The 15,860-nt window shown below is 45.2% G+C and overlaps 1 protein-coding gene across 1 annotated transcript in view; it reads left to right on the plus strand.

Annotated features, from left to right (window-relative positions):
- The window catches only part of LOC308300719 (pleckstrin homology domain-containing family G member 1), a 63,445-nt gene that overhangs the window by 19,922 nt on the left and 27,663 nt on the right, over positions 1 to 15,860 (plus strand). The window contains exon 2 of the mRNA XM_080744611.1: positions 5,020 to 5,606. Coding sequence (XP_080600737.1) covers positions 5,169 to 5,606 — 438 coding nt within the window. The 5' untranslated portion in view covers positions 5,020 to 5,168. The remainder of the gene's footprint in view (positions 1 to 5,019; positions 5,607 to 15,860) is intronic.

Raw genomic sequence — 15,860 nt, forward strand, 5'->3', positions numbered from 1 at the left:
CCACCATCAGGTCGATTTTTTAACACATTTTTGGACCTAAACTTTTTTTTTTTTCTAATTTTTTTTTTTCAAACTTTTTTTACACTAACTTCAACACACCAATCCACCAGATTTTATATTGACTGTGTGTCAATTCTTGTTTCCCTTCCTTTCTTTTACTCAGCAATATGCTTTGAAAGGATGTATGAGAAAGACATACTGTATATAGGGAGAAACTGGCAAAAACATTTGGACAAATTTGAGATGCATTGGTTTCTATAACTCTCTATAACGTATCAAAAGATAAAACTTCTTTCTAGCAGTGTTCATATACAAATAATTTGACCTGACCTTTTTATGGCTTTTTTTTGTTTAGGGTTGGGAACGGCAGTATATCTTTAATGTAATAATAATGAGACTACTCGATATCATCTGAGATTTGTGTCATTTTATGTGATATAGCTTTTCGTGTGTGTACATCTCTTCTGAAAACAATAATGATCATCCAGAAGATTGCAACATTATTGATATGGAGGTATCCGGTCAAAAGTATTATGATTTTTAATGCTGAAAATATCGGCCATTACAATAGTTTTCGGTGGACATAAACCAACTCAGACCAACGTTGCATGCAGACAGTAGAGCTGCTTTAAGCTACATTCACCTGTTCAGTCCTAGGGATGGGACGATAAGCGATATTATCGTTTATCGTGATAAAAACACTCACGATAATTGTATCATGGGAGATTACATTTATTGTGAAATCGTCCTCCGTCATGCAAAGGGATCAATTCACCTTTTATTTGCCGAGTTGCATATCCGGTAACATTTCAACGCTCTATTGGTAAACGGTACTTATATTATACGTACTTGATACAGTCTTTTTTTCAGTACAAATACCAAATCTCTTTGCCAAAAAATAGCCGATCTACTATTTTTGGGCAAATGTTTCGCCCCAGGATAATGTTTGATTATCGTGATAATATCGTAAATCGCGATTTCTTTGGTCACAATAATCGTGATGTGAAATCTTCATATCGTCCCATCCCTAGTCAGTCCATCCTTTTCAGGAAAATAGCAGATGGTTCTCATACTGTATGTATCCTGTACATGCACTACAGCGCTCGCTGTGGACCTTATGGTCCTGCTGGTGAGCTGTGTGCACGGTGAGGTATGCATGCACCCAGCTCTCTGTCTCTTCAAAGTGAAATGAAGGCCAGACATAGAGGCTAGTTTGAGCAGCCACAATCCCATTCACTCACTCTACTCTGGCTCACACACCTAATACCTTAAATCCTTACATTCACACAGGTGCAAATAGACACAGTTCAGCATGCACACACACACAACACGCATGCACACACACACACACACACACACACACACACACACACACACACACACACACACACACACACACACACACACACACACACACACACACACACAAGAAACAGTCCCAACCTGCAGGCTTAGGACCATAATTAGAGATCATTTACACGGATCAGGTTGAACATAATCTGGACAGAAGGTAACTAAAGCCCTGTTCTCTCTCTCTCTCGTTGTGTGTGTGTGTGTGTGTGTGTGTGTGTGTGTGTGTGTGTGTGTGTGTGTGTGTGTGTGTGTGTGTGTGTGTGTGTGTGTGTGTGTGTGTGTGTGTGTGTGTGTGTGTGTGTGTGTGTGTGTGTGTGTGTGTGTGTGTGTGTGCGCGCGCGTGTGCGTGTACTTGCGTGTGTGTGTGGGGAGGCAGTTTGCCCAGGAAGCTGCCAGGGTGTGTCCCAAACATGGAGCATGAAAGTGGGAAGGAGAGGCTGCACAAACAGAAGTTTAGACTCTAAACTTCTGAAGTTTAGCAGGGCAGTGTGCAAACAGAGGTTTACTCTAAACTTCTGAGAGAGAGAGAGAGAGAGAGAGAGAGAGCTTTCAAACTTAAGAGAAATTCCTCTCTTTCGTTTGCTCTCTCACTTGCTCTCTCTCTGATGGTTGGGTTTCATTGAAAACGGAAACACATGACTGCTCTGTATTTACTGTGTGTGTGTGTGTGTGTGTGTGTGTGTGTGTGTGTGTGTGTGTGTGTGTGTGTGTGTGTGTGTGTGTGTGTGTGTGTGTGTGTGTGTGTGTGTGTGTGTGTGTGTGTGTGTGTGTGTGTGCGCGCGCGTGTCATCAACATCTAGCTAACGTCAGGACCATTACAGTATTATCGCAGGCTTATCGCAGTAGTGATAAAGGTAATGCATTTTGAGACTGTTAGCATAAACAGACCACAGTGAGGCATACCTTACTTATTGTGATAAGGAAGCATACTATTTGTCGATAGATATGAAGTTGTGCAGTTACTCATTAATGTAGTGTTGTGACACACTGCAGGCCTTTGTGCAGCGTGTGTGTACAGTTACTTGAATAGATGTAGATGCTTTAAGGCTGTGTGTGAGCACGAGTGTGCACGTGTGTGTGTGTGTGTGTGTGTGTGTGTGTGTGTGTGTGTGAGCATGAGTGTGCACGTGTGTCTGTTTGTATGTGCATCTGCGCTCCGTCTGTGTTGTTTTGGACGCTAGATGGTTTCTAATTCACCGATCTTGAATAGTTAAAAAGTGGGTCACGCATGTGAGGGTAAACATTTGCATGGACACACACACACACACACACACACAATGGATTGGTTCCAAGCGTAGGAGGTAAATGCCGTTTCACGTCACTTCAGTTTTGGATGCTTCACTTCACTCCTGCTATTCTTGGCACAACACTGAGACAAGAAAGGCCTGATTATCATTGTAAAGTAATGATGATTCAGCCCATCAGAATGTCTCTGAGGATGTTTTTTATGTATACTGTGATAGTCACCATAGTAGCCACAATGTAGGCTAATTGGGATGTTTCTTTTAGAGATGTGCCGATTGATCAGTGAGTGATCGCGATCGGCCGATAATGCCTCTTATCGGCTTTGATCGGTATTGGCTTTGCCTTTGTCGGCTTTGCCGATCTACAAGCTAGATCAGCTATTCTCACAATATTTATTTGTGGGACTGAATGTAACCTCAGCTTCAACTCCTACAAGTTGAATTGGATACTAAAGGACCTCAGCTTGAAATCTCCTAATGTTTATACTTAATATACAATGTCAATGTTTGTAAAAAGAATCATTAAATATGTAAATGCTGCTACATTAACACAATAAATAGAAGAATTTATGGATTTGACGCTGTGATCAGGAATATCGGTATCAGCAGATACTGATTCCAGTTGATCGTTGAACGGTATCGGCCCCAAAAATCGCAATCGGAGTATCTCTAGTTTCTTTCTCACTCGTAAGAGTCAATTTAACTCACCTGCAACCTCTGAAGTAAGAGGGTGAGGGGGACTTGGTTTTTGATTGGTTGATTGAATACTTTATTAGCAGTTCTCATAGGAAAAGCACAAGAAGCCAGTACAGTTCAGATACAAGGTCTACTAATAGGTTTTAAACCCAAGAAAGCACTATGGCTTGTTTACATTGGGGTCATTTGCATTAATTTCATTGAGACATTAAATGACAAAGTTAATATACAACAATTCCATGAAAAAGATCATATGACAGTCAGAAATCAGACATTTCTTACACTTATTGAGGTCACTTCCTTGCTCAATGACGCTGTGCCAGGGATCAGACTTGCGATCTTCCACTTACAAGGCGTTGTTCAGTAGGCCATCCTGCCACCACAGGAACCAGATGCAACCAGAAAGACCTTCCAAGGGTTTTTGAAAGGCGAAAGAGCAAAGTTGTGCCGGGAATTCTTTTGAGCATGTTCCCAGTTTCACATTTCATGACTTTTCTTTAAACATGTGTCTGTGATCTGGCGATGCTTTGATGGTGAGACGAGCCAGGATGGGCTAGCACTGCTGGCAGGGCATCTGATCTCAGTGTTGCCATAACATCAGGCTCACCGGGTCACTGGAATTATTGGCTTTGATAATAAAGACTTGTGTCAAACTCCTGACTACACTGGCAAGTCTTTTCTTTGTCTCCCTCTCATTTTCTCTGTCTTTCTCTATCTCGCACGCACGGTGCCCTCATGGTTCAACACATGCACATGCGCGCAGGCACACACTCTCTGGGCTTCGTTTGAAATTAAACTCTGGGAAAAAGGTAACTCAAGCATCAAACTGTGCAGTTTGAAACACTGCGTGTGCGGTTTCACCTTCTGCATTCCTAAAACGAGTGGGAGAGTAATCACACCTTAACACGTCTTCTTCACAGACACGATTATGTGCCGGGTTGGCACCAGTTTGTCGCCAAACAGACTCCTGTAGTCACTAACACACGAACACACGTACACATACATACAAACCCGTCTCTCTTCCACAGAAATAGGGCTTTCATTCATTGCCCCTGAGAGAGGAATACTTAGTATTACACTGTTAATATGGACATTAAATTTGATCTGGCTTGTTCTCTCCTTCTAACACACACACACACACACTCACTCTCACACTCTTGTACAAAAAATTGATCTGCATGATCAAGACAAGAGCGTGTGTGTTGTTAGCTTTGGCTTTCACTGTGCTGTCGATCATAGTGTCAGTGTCAGCTCTGTGTGAGAAGTGTCACTGGGTGGATCTGAGGACAGACCTGCGGTCAGTGTTGGGAGGCTGCTGGACAGTGGTACACACACACACGGCCGGTGGTCAGTGTTGCTGTGGTCAACAGGAATGTGAGGAATTGGGCCCACGAACAGATAGACACTGTAAGAACATGAAGGTGGTATTGTAAGCGTTAGGAGTTAGACACAGTGAGTCTTTTTAGCACTTGGATACAGTGGGAGAGATTCAGAGCACGGGGTGATGGGGGGTAAGGGGTCCGTTGTGGATTGTAAGCATTTTCGGATCATTAAGCTGTAACGCCTTTTTTTTTTTTAGGAAATCAGCCAGGAAGTGGAACTTGAAACCATTGAATGGGGAAGTTGTTGTAGGGTCATTCCAAGTTCCAACATGACTGAAACCCTGGAAATGCAACACAATGGCTTATATATGAATACAAATTTCTCTCTCTTTCTCTCTCTCCAGACGATTATCACTACCCCCCCGATGCGTTGCCTCCTCTCCCTGAAGTTCCGGACTCCGGCTCGGCCCTGAGCTCCACTGACATTCCGGCACGCTGCCTGCGCAACCCAGCCTTCTGCCACGCCCCCTCGCGCTACTGCTCCGCCCACAGCATGGATTCCTCCCCGGACAGCACGGAGAGGCCCATCAGCTACAGCTCCACCTCGTCCTCCGCCTCGTCCCGGGACAGCCACTGCTCGCTGGGCAGCCGCACCACGCTGGGCCCCGCCCCTCACTGTAACCCGCCCACCTCGGACCGGGACTCCGGGGCGATTCGATTGGAGCTGGTACCGGCCCGGCAGCTGGGCTGCGCGGAGGAAGAGGAGAGGATTGGCGGAGGGGTTGCCGGTACGGACACGGGGAGGGGAACTGGGAGGCAGGGGAGTGGACAGACTTCGAGTTCGACGGGTCACTCGGAACCAGAGCTGAGCCCGGATGGAGGAGACAGGCCGGGACCAGGTCAGGGACCCAGGACATATGTGGACATGGTGGTGCAGGAGATACTGGACACGGAGAGGACATACGTCCAGGACTTGCGTAGCATTGTGCAGGTGAGGAACACTCCATCCCACACTATAAAGTTCACCCGCACCCACTCCTGTGTGGAATGCTGTTGGCATGTACACAGTTAATGCCCATTCTCTACTGGGAACTCACACAATGCAGAGGATGTAATCCTGTATGGAATTGTGCTTTTAAAGGTTTACACACATCTCAATCTGACATCCAACTAAATTATAACTAAGGGCGAAAAGGGACCTCGCCATCTGTCTTGGCCATATTCTGTTAGTGTGGTTTTCCTAACAGGGCATCATCTGGGATACAATCCCTTTTATGTCCATATATGGAGATCCTAATTTCCTGTTTATGCCCATATATGGAGATCCCTGCTCTGAGTATCTGACATCACAATGATGTCACCTGTGATGTCACAGTGATGTGTCAGGGGAACCTCAGGTGTTACCCGCCCGGACAGACGGGCGGATACGGTCAAGCTGTGACGGTTCTGATAGTAAACTGCGACCTACAGTCGCAATTACACTTGCTTCAAGATCTTCACTGTGTGGCTAAAGGCTGAGCTGTAGACCACAACATAACAGCTCACAGCCCAGCTCTGGCCTTAAGAGAATGCAGCATGAACAGATGGTACAACCACGAAATGCCAAAGTTTGATGAAAGAATGATAATCTATGCATGTAAAAATTAGTTACACCAACATTGTCCTTTAGAAGCACTTGTATACTCAAGTATTTATAACGACCACTAACTGTTTCCATGTGGCTAAAAACGATAAAGACCACCCCCACACTATTTGAAATGCCTTCAAGCAGGCCAGAGCATCAGTGTGGGGAGTTGGGAGGATGCCATCTGGATTTTGCCACTGCATTGTGTTTTTTGTGTTACTGTTTTTGTTCACAAACTGCACACTGACTATTGGATGAAAGTGTAGATAGACATTAAACTGAGGGCATAGAGAGAGATGACAGGAGTTGGATTCAAGTACTCTCTCTGAGTATATGGTCACTGGTCAGTGCACTAACTGACTGAACTACCAGGCACCCCACATAGTAAGTACTACTATCTCACTAGCTAAAGATTGGACAGGGAGGTCACGCATAGTACTTTACTATCGCTATCTAAAGATTCACCCGGTAGTAGGTCACACCATTATTTTATTTACCCCTGTCACAGAACACCTAGAAACGGAAACTACTCATCTGTAGTGTTGATTAGGCTGAATTGACAATGGTGTAAATGTTGTACGAAACAAAGTGCTTTGTGTCGACCAACGCTTGTTTTTCTCTTTCATTAAAATGCCTTGAGTAAAAATAATATTCACCAAATTGGTGCCCAGTGCCTCGTCATGGTGCTGGTGTTTGCAGCATATTGTAAGTATGTGGAGCTCCCATTGAAAGCAATTCAAAGCATACTGCGATCAGGAAAAAAAAGATCTTGGTGGACACAGACCCTTACAATACATACACATTTAATCAATCAAACAGACCAAAAACATTAGTGTGCCAAGTGAGGGCAATAAAAACAGTAAGAGTCAAGCAATAAATGGTTTTGGAAAGGCCTTTTGAAATCACAAAATTAATAACAATAAACGAGATGAACAAAGGAAACCAAACAACATCCCCTGCCTTTACTCCAATTCTATACCCTCTCTTTATGGTTGTTGTGAAACTGTTGTCAACTGAATCGTTTTCCAAAAGCCAACCCCTTCATGTCCGAAGTCCATGACCCACTTGAATCAGGATGGACTAGCAGGACATGAATGTGTTTTTAGGATAGCTGTTTGACCCCTGGTAGTGTTTAGGACTGGGGAGTGGGGGGTGGGGGGTGTTAAATCACTGTCTAGATAACAGACAAGCTTTATACCTCTTCATGTTTCTCCCTGCAGGCCTTTACCTCACACACGTGACAGACGCCGCTCGTTGCCTGCCTGCCTGCCGGCGGGGACCTCTAGATACAATAAGGTCGCCTGCGCTCACAGGCGGGGTTAGGCCGAGATACACGACACCAGTGTCTTTGTACTGCGGGCGTGGGCACGCCTTCATACAAACCCCTCGCGCACACACATGCACGCCTGCGTGCACGCGCGCGCACACACACACACACACACACACACACACACACACACACACACACACACACACACACACACACACACACACACACACACAAGCACACAAGCACGCATGCACACACTTTAAGGTCAGCTTTGAACTACAGAGAAAAATTCTTTCATTCAGAGCTTTAGTTGCTTTGTAAGGTTTTGTCAAAGAGTGGGTGTAGTGGTTTGCATCAAAGGTTGTTGTGCCCCCCCCCCATCTCTCTCTTTCTTATTGTATTACCATGCACTTCTGCTGAAACGCACCATGCAAGCATCAGTGCACTATGACTCAATCTAATTTGTGTGTGTGTGTGTGTGTGTGTGTGTGTGTGTGTGTGTGTGTGTGTGTGTGTGTGTGTGTGTGTGTGTGTGTGTGTGTGTGTGTGTGTGTGTGTGTGTGTGTGTGTGTGTGTGTGTGTGTGTGTGTGTGTGTGTGTGTGTGCATACATGCACGTGTTTGTGACATTGGAACTTTGCCCATGCATGCACTTTTCCCATATCCCCTGTTGCTTCCTCTCCCAGTTTTGGCTGTGGGTTCATAGGCTAAGGTGTGTGTGTGTGTGTGTACATTCATGTATTCTGTAGTTGGTAATGAGAATGGCTGCTGTCAAAGGGGTCCCAGCTTGCAGGAAGCTCTCAGACTCCCAGGGGGACGGGGATAAGGAAGTGGAGCAAGGTTGAGGTTTGGTGGTTCTGTGTGTGAGGTGGTGGTAGGGGTCCCCTCCTCCCTGTCACCCCTGGTCCCTGCCCTCCACCTCACCCCAGCCAGGTTCAGGGGCAAGGACGCAGGTACCCAGTAAGGTCCTCAGTGTCCATTTAGCTCTGAGAGAGTATAAATGGAACTGAATAGACCAGGGGTTCTCAAACCTTTTTAGGCTGTGACTCCCAAAATAAACATATTTGAACTGGGGGACCCCCACCCTGACAAGCACTTGGAATTGTAGGTATTACATTTAATGTGACTCGGTTCCACAGATAAATATTGTGAAAATAGCTGATCTACATGGCATGCTCACAGCGCCTCGCACTGCGAGGCGTTGTCAGCTATTTTCACAATGTTTGCCTCTTGCTTACTTAATATTTGACAGTTTGGCCAGTTTGGTATTAAACGGTCTTGAAAGTCCTTAAAATGTCACAAATGTGCAGATACCCTGTATACACTTATACTGTGTGTTGGTTTGTTTACCGTTGAGTGAGGGAAAACATCACATTAAGCTAATCATCAGGGGACCCCACAAAATAATTTGGGGACCCCAAGTTTGAGAACCACTGGAATAGACGTAAGACCCCATGTGGTTCCATTTGGACACTCTCAGAGATACAAATGGCTTAATACTGCGCATGGGAGAGGGATTTAGCATTTTAGATAACGCTCTCTAAAATAGGTTAACAAAACATCGGGCAGAGCCACGGAACTGCACTTAATGCCCTCTTACTGCTCGTCTGCCTAAACCAGAACCCACACCTCTCAATCACCATTAGCTGAGGAGACCAGACCACCCACTCCTACACCACACGCTAAAGTCCTTCGTGTTCATTTGACCCTGAGGGTCAATTTGGGTAAATTGTTACACTCTCAGACTTAAACTGACACTGAGGATTTTACTGTGTGCACACTTTGATGCCAAGTCATTCTTCAATGGGTACGTTGAGACGGACCCATCCATTTGGCTGTTCTTTACCTCATTATTAATGACAATGGATGGCCCTCCCAAACGAACTCCTCCCTCGGGGATGGGTTGCACTTATCTGTATGAATAGAGCTTTCAACATTTGCACTATGGCTGCGCTATCAATAAATCTGCCATCCTACGCTGTTGGTGTGTGTGGTGCAATGTATCAACCCTATATATCCATGATGACAATAAGCACTTTACACTCCACACCAGAAGCGCTGACCTTCCTCCTGCTCCCTCTTTTTTTTCCCATAATCCTTTGCACCAGCGGTTCTCAACCTGTGGGTCGGGACCCCCAGGGGGGTCCCCAAATTATTTTGGGGGGTTCCCAGAGGATTAACTTAATGTACAACACTGTTTTCTCACTTAACAGTAAACAAACCAACATAACATTCAAGTGTATATAGGGTATCTGCACGTTTCTAAAGTGACAATTTAAGGACTTTTTAATACCTCTAAACTAAACATTGGGCAAATTGTCAAATATTAGAGGCAGAAATTGTGAAAATAGACGATCTACATGCTCGTGCCACGAGGCGTTGTGAGCATGTAGATCTGCTATTTTCACAATAGAACCGTGTTATACAAAATGTGATGCCTCAACTCTTAGTGCTTGTCAGGGTGAGAGCGGGGAAGGGGGGTCCCCAGTTAAAATATGATTATTTTGGGGGTCGCGGCCTGAAAAGGTTGAGAACCACTGCCTTGCGCGACTGCATCCCATAAGCCGGTGGACGCGGGAGCGGAAGAGGGTGTGGCGACCCAACTACAAATATTTATGCAGACTCCTGTGGGCTCACCTGTGTTCCATCTGTCAATGCCGGTGGGCGGGACATCTGTGTGTATTGATGTATACATTGGCTTTCATGCATGTATATCACATGGTCTACTTATGTGCATTTGATGTACGGCCTCACTTTGTGTGTGTGTGTGTGTGTGTGTGTGTGTGTGTGTGTGTGTGTGTGTGTGTGTGTGTGTGTGTGTGTGTGTGTGTGTGTGTGTGTGTGTGTGTGTGTGTGTGTGTGTGTGTGTGTGTGTGTGAGTGAATGCTATACATTGTACTGTACATACAGGCTTTTGTTAGCTATTTCCCCACACCACCTGACTGAATCAATATGTCTTTTAATGAGGCCAATCAGTCTTCTCCAAACAACCCCGGAGACAAACCTCTTGATCTCTCTCTCTCTCTCCTCCACCCAGCCCCCTCTCTCGCCCTCTCAGACCTGGAACCCATTGCCCTGCCGTTTTTTATGTTGACCAGGAATTTGGGATTAAAGTGGGAACGCCATCGACCTTGCAGGAATACTCAAAACAGTATTTAGGGGGGCGCGAGGGATTCGGGGGAGGCGGAGAGGCTTGCCCGTGGGCTTTTGAGTAATGGGAGAGGGATGTTTGGACTTCGCATTGTGTGTCGAATCGACTTCCCACTGTGGTGCAGCGCGAGTAATATGTTTGCATGTGCAGGAAATGAAAGGAGAATCGGAGAAAGTGTGTTTGTTTTGTTTGAGGGTTAACGTTTAACACGTGAAAGACTCCAGTTTGCACGTCGGAGGCTCAGCAGGGAGTGTACTCGTGTGTGTGTGCGTATTTATTATGTTTTTGCATGCGTGTTCTGTGTAGGGATGGGACGATATGAAAGTTTCATATCACGATTATTGTGACCAAACAAATCGCAATTTACGATACTATCACGATAATCAAAATATTCCCAACATCCATTATCCTGGAGCGGAACATTTGCCAAAAAATGGCATATCTACAAGCTCACAGTTGTGACGTGTTGTGAGCTTGTAGATCGGCTATTTTTTGGCGAAGAGGTTTGGTAGAGAGTGAAAAAAATACTGTATCAAGTACAGTACGTATATTATAAGTTTAAATGGTACCGGATATGCAGCTCGGCAAATAAAAGGTGAATTGATCCCAGTGCATGACGGAGGCTCATTATAAATTAAATCCCCGCGATACGATTATCGTGAGTTGTTATCGTCCCATCCCTAGTTCTGTGTGTGTGCAAGTGTGCATGCATGCTTGCGCGCACCTGTGTTGGAGGCGTGTGCGTGTGTGTGTGTGTGTGTGTGTGTGTGTGTGTGTGTGTGTGTGTGGGTGTGGGTGTGTGTGTGTGTGTGTGTGTGTGTGTGCAGCTGTACACTGCTCATTGTCATACCCCCATCGGGCCCTGCTGAGTGTGTTGATTGAAGAGGGTCAGGCCAGGTCATCTCCGGTGATCCGCGGCTAATAAAGCATCACTTTACGCATCACCTCCGACGGTCAACCAAAACCTAAACATGACCCCCCTCCCTGACTCAACCCTCAAACGTAACCGCCAGGCAGCATTGCTAAAAGGCCAACCTTCAAAATATGTTTGCATATTTGTTTTGTAATTGGTCACTTTGAGAATTGTGAAACGCATACATACAACATATTTCTGTCTTGACAGTCTTGATTCCCCTTCCCACTAGCACATTACTAGAGTGTCTCTAGAGATTAAGGGGGGAGGGCATCAATATATGGGTAAAACTGTGAGACGGCCATGACACTCAAGCCATGACAACAGTTGTTTTAGAACGTTGCAGAGAAGAAACGCAGCGGTCTGTTCCAAACTGTCAGACCACATTTTGTCCCGCTTAGACAGCCAACCGTGACGCAAAGCTGCCTAGATGTTGACTGTCCAGTTCCATAATGTTGCAAACCACAGTTTTTGGAATTCTGTTTCAAGTGGTTGCAAGTTTCAACTTGGCTCATCATAAATCTTAAGTTCTGAAGTAGGCGTTTACTCGCCCAGCTGTTGTCATGCGCTGTTTTGCTATTTCAGCATTTAAGGCAGGCACGGGTAACTGTGTTTGAAATCATCTAAAAAACATCACACAACAAGCATATTTATTTGATGTATGCGTATATTATGGGTACCATCCAGTCAAGTAAGCAAAGTTCTAAATTCACCACACATTGTGGATTAGTTTAAATCCAGTGTGATTAAAAATGCAACAAATAGGGCGCCTGCTGGCCTACCGGTCCATGCACATGGACTCAGTGTAGCCTGGCAGCGTGTCGCTGGTTCGAGTCCCAATCTCGACTGCCTTTTCTGCGTGTCACTACCCATCTCTCTCCCTGTTTCCTGTCAGTCTACTGGCCTATCAATAAAGGCATAAAAGCTCAAAACCATATCTTTAAAGAAAGCAACTAAGTTCAACTCTGCATCAATGCAGACTCTCCTTCAGAGGGTTTTATAATCCACAGCCTTCAATTTGACGTGTCATGTTTGTGCCTTGCATGGCTGCCTCCGCCGTGTGAATGGGCGAATGTCTGGGTAGCGTAGTGGTAAAACACTGGGCCACTACCACAGAGGCCCAGGTTAAATTCCTGCCAGCCGTGCCTCTGGCTTGGCCGGGTGCCCCGGTGAACACGTTTGGCACTGTTCATATCATTTCTTGTCAGTGTCCATGTTAATCAGTCATCCCCACCTGTGCAGTGGCCTGGGGATGGAGGAGATGGCATGAGCCTCTGCACACTTACGCTGCCCCAGTGAAAGTCCATACTACATACTGTCGGGTGAAAAAAGATTCGGAGGAGTCTTCACGCTGTGCAGGACAACAGTGTAGGGTCTGGCAGCTACAGGAACTGCACTACATTACACATTAGTCATTCTCTCTTTCTCTTTCTGTTTCTCTCCTTCCTTTGTCCCTGTTGTCTGTCCCTCCCTCCTCATGGGAATATTACCCAACAAAAAACACAACCCAGTGATTTGAGGGCACACAATATTCCACAATCCACACTCAATAATGAAGGCTAATAATAACTAAAAGCCAGGACTAGGAAACAAAACCACAGCAGCAGACAGTTTGACTCCCAACGCACAGCCAGACGCACTCAGTTCTTCTCTCTGTCTGTCTCTGTCTCTCTCTCTTGTTTTCTTTATTTTGCTTTTAGACACACACACACAAACACAGACTTGTGCGTGCGTGTTTAAGTGATCTGCGGGTGTGTGTTTGTACATGTTGCGGACAGCCCAGTACTTTTCTCTATGTTGTAATGTCTTGGTCCTGCCCAGCTGCAGACGTCGGTGTGGTTTGAAAACCATTACTGTGACTGTGCTTGAAAAAAGAAAACTCAACTGCATGATTTGGGGTATGAGGGCGTGAGTGCACAGCTAAATCCAGAGTAGCAATTTAAATCTGAAAGTGTAAAGAATGATGAATTAATTGATGATTTACTCCAGGTTTTAATGTGTGCATGCATCTGGGTGTGTTCAGGGGCCCATTTGTTTTCAGGACAGGTGTGTGTCGATGTGTTTTGGGGCAGGACCTCGGCTGGTAACTTTTAATAGCCTGCAGGTATAGATGCTATCAGTACTTAAACCATCTGTCAGTGAGACAGACAAACAGAGAGACACGGCGGGGGAAGAGAAAAGGAAAGGGGGGGTTGGGGGGGGGGGGCTTGACAGGAATCAAGAAACTTTCTCTCCTTTCCCCTACATCAGGGGTCTTTTCAGGCCAAGGACCCCTTAGTTGGGAGTTGGGACCCCCACTAGATTCCACGTAGTTTCATCTTTTGACAGCACAATCGTCAGTATATTTTTGATTCATGTCAATTTGTGTTTTCGGATATTTAACCACTTGAACTGTCAATACTTAATAAAGTTGACCTTTCACTCTGTACTTACTAGTGTGCTCTTTTTCCCCTCTACACCAAACCTCTTTGCCGAAAATAGTAGATCTGCTATTTTTGGCAAAAGTTCTCAGAATAAGGACACTAGGGTTCAAGTGGTTAATATAAAAAAGGAGAAAAAAGTTTCTATGATTTGGAGGACCCCCTATAGTAACTCTGAGGCGGGTCCGGCGGCACGAGAGGGACGCCTGGGGCCCATCCCCCTCACTCGGACCGCCCGTCCCCATCAGCCGGCCAATACTCGAAAACAAAGGCGAAACACTAATTTGCATAGTGATTGCAACCTTAAGCTCATGGACGGCCCCCTCAGCCATTGAGTCCTGCCGCCGGGCCTGCTCTGAGGACCCCCTGTTGAAGACCCTTCCCCTCCATTTTCGACCAGCTTGTGGCACATTTGTCCTTGGCAGTTTTTGTCTTTTATCTAAAAAAAGCTACAAATGACACAACATACAGAAAAACACAGTAAATGTTTGTTCATCAATGTCTACTACTGCTACTGGGAAAGCTGACTGACTGGCTGTCAGTCTACTGTATACCTGTCTCTGTCTCGCACAGCCTTTTCTACAGGGCAGAGAGAAAGCTGAGCCTCTGTAGCATGTCATCTGCTAGACATATGTCAGAGAGTTCAATCTGTCTCCACAAACACAAGCATTCTCATAAAACACAACAACCACCTCCTTTCTTCCGTCCCTGTTCATTTATGACCCTGACCCGAGTAAACAGAAATGTAATTACATTTGCTATTATTGCAGTTTGCAGTTTGTTACACAAAGTCACGTTTCAAAGCAGACAATTCATACATTCACATTGTAGTGAGGCCAAGACATGGCCCATATCTGTGCGGCTGGTTCAGATGGGGATCTCCATGTATGGGCATAACAGATATTGTATGTTTTGATGTCATGGGAACCACTCTAACAGAAAACCCCTTTATGCCCATATATGGAGATCCCTGATGTCATCAATATTAAGCCCATATCTAACAGGACTTCATAAGGGAATGCCCATAAATGGAGGAAGACAGCCCATATCTGTGCGGCTGGTTCAGACAGGGATCTCCATGTATGGGCATAAAAGGGATGTACTATATACATATATATAGATCTCCATATGGGTAACTGATCCGATAATACATCACTGGCCAGATGGCCAAGAATTGGCGCGACCTTGCATGTCGCCCTGAGGCGTCTTACTAGTTATTTTTTTCTGGTGATATTGTGATTATGTACAAATAAAGTCTAAAAAAAATCATTCCTAGAGAAAAAAATCACACCCGTGTGAAGTGGAGGTGGGTGGGTGTGTGTGTGTGTGTGTGTGTGTGTGTGTGTGTGTGTGTGTGTGTGTGTGTGTGTGTGTGTGTGTGTGTGTGTGTGTGTGTGTGTGTGTGTGTGTGTGTGTGTGTGTGTGTGTGTGTGTGTGTGGATTATGTGTACCGATTTTTGTGACATTTGAAGAAAATATGTAGGAAAAGGAGCAAAAAGTGTGTTTTGGAGAAAATTCAAGATGGCGGAAAATCTATCCTGGCGCAAATGGGCGTGGCATATATGGGGAGATGCGTCTTGACCCAAGGATACCAGGGAAAAAAGAATTTTAATTTTCCGATCTACGGTTCAAGAGTTACGGGGCAAAACGTAAAGTGGGCCGTTATAGCGCCACCATGAGGCCGAGTGATGTAATTATTTTTTGATTAATTCTTAAAATCATTATGAATCTCCTCTCCGAGGTTTGCGTCATTATGAATCTCCTCTCCGAGGTTTGAAACTGTAGCTCCTATGGTTTACGAGAGAAAAATACTTGAAAGTGATTTCTTGCATTGTCCCATTATAAGTCAATGGGGACAATTAAGCGTC

Source organism: Nannobrachium achirus (genome assembly GCF_963921795.1).
Source record: "Nannobrachium achirus genome assembly, chromosome: 16".
Lineage (NCBI taxonomy): Eukaryota > Metazoa > Chordata > Actinopteri > Myctophiformes > Myctophidae > Nannobrachium > Nannobrachium achirus.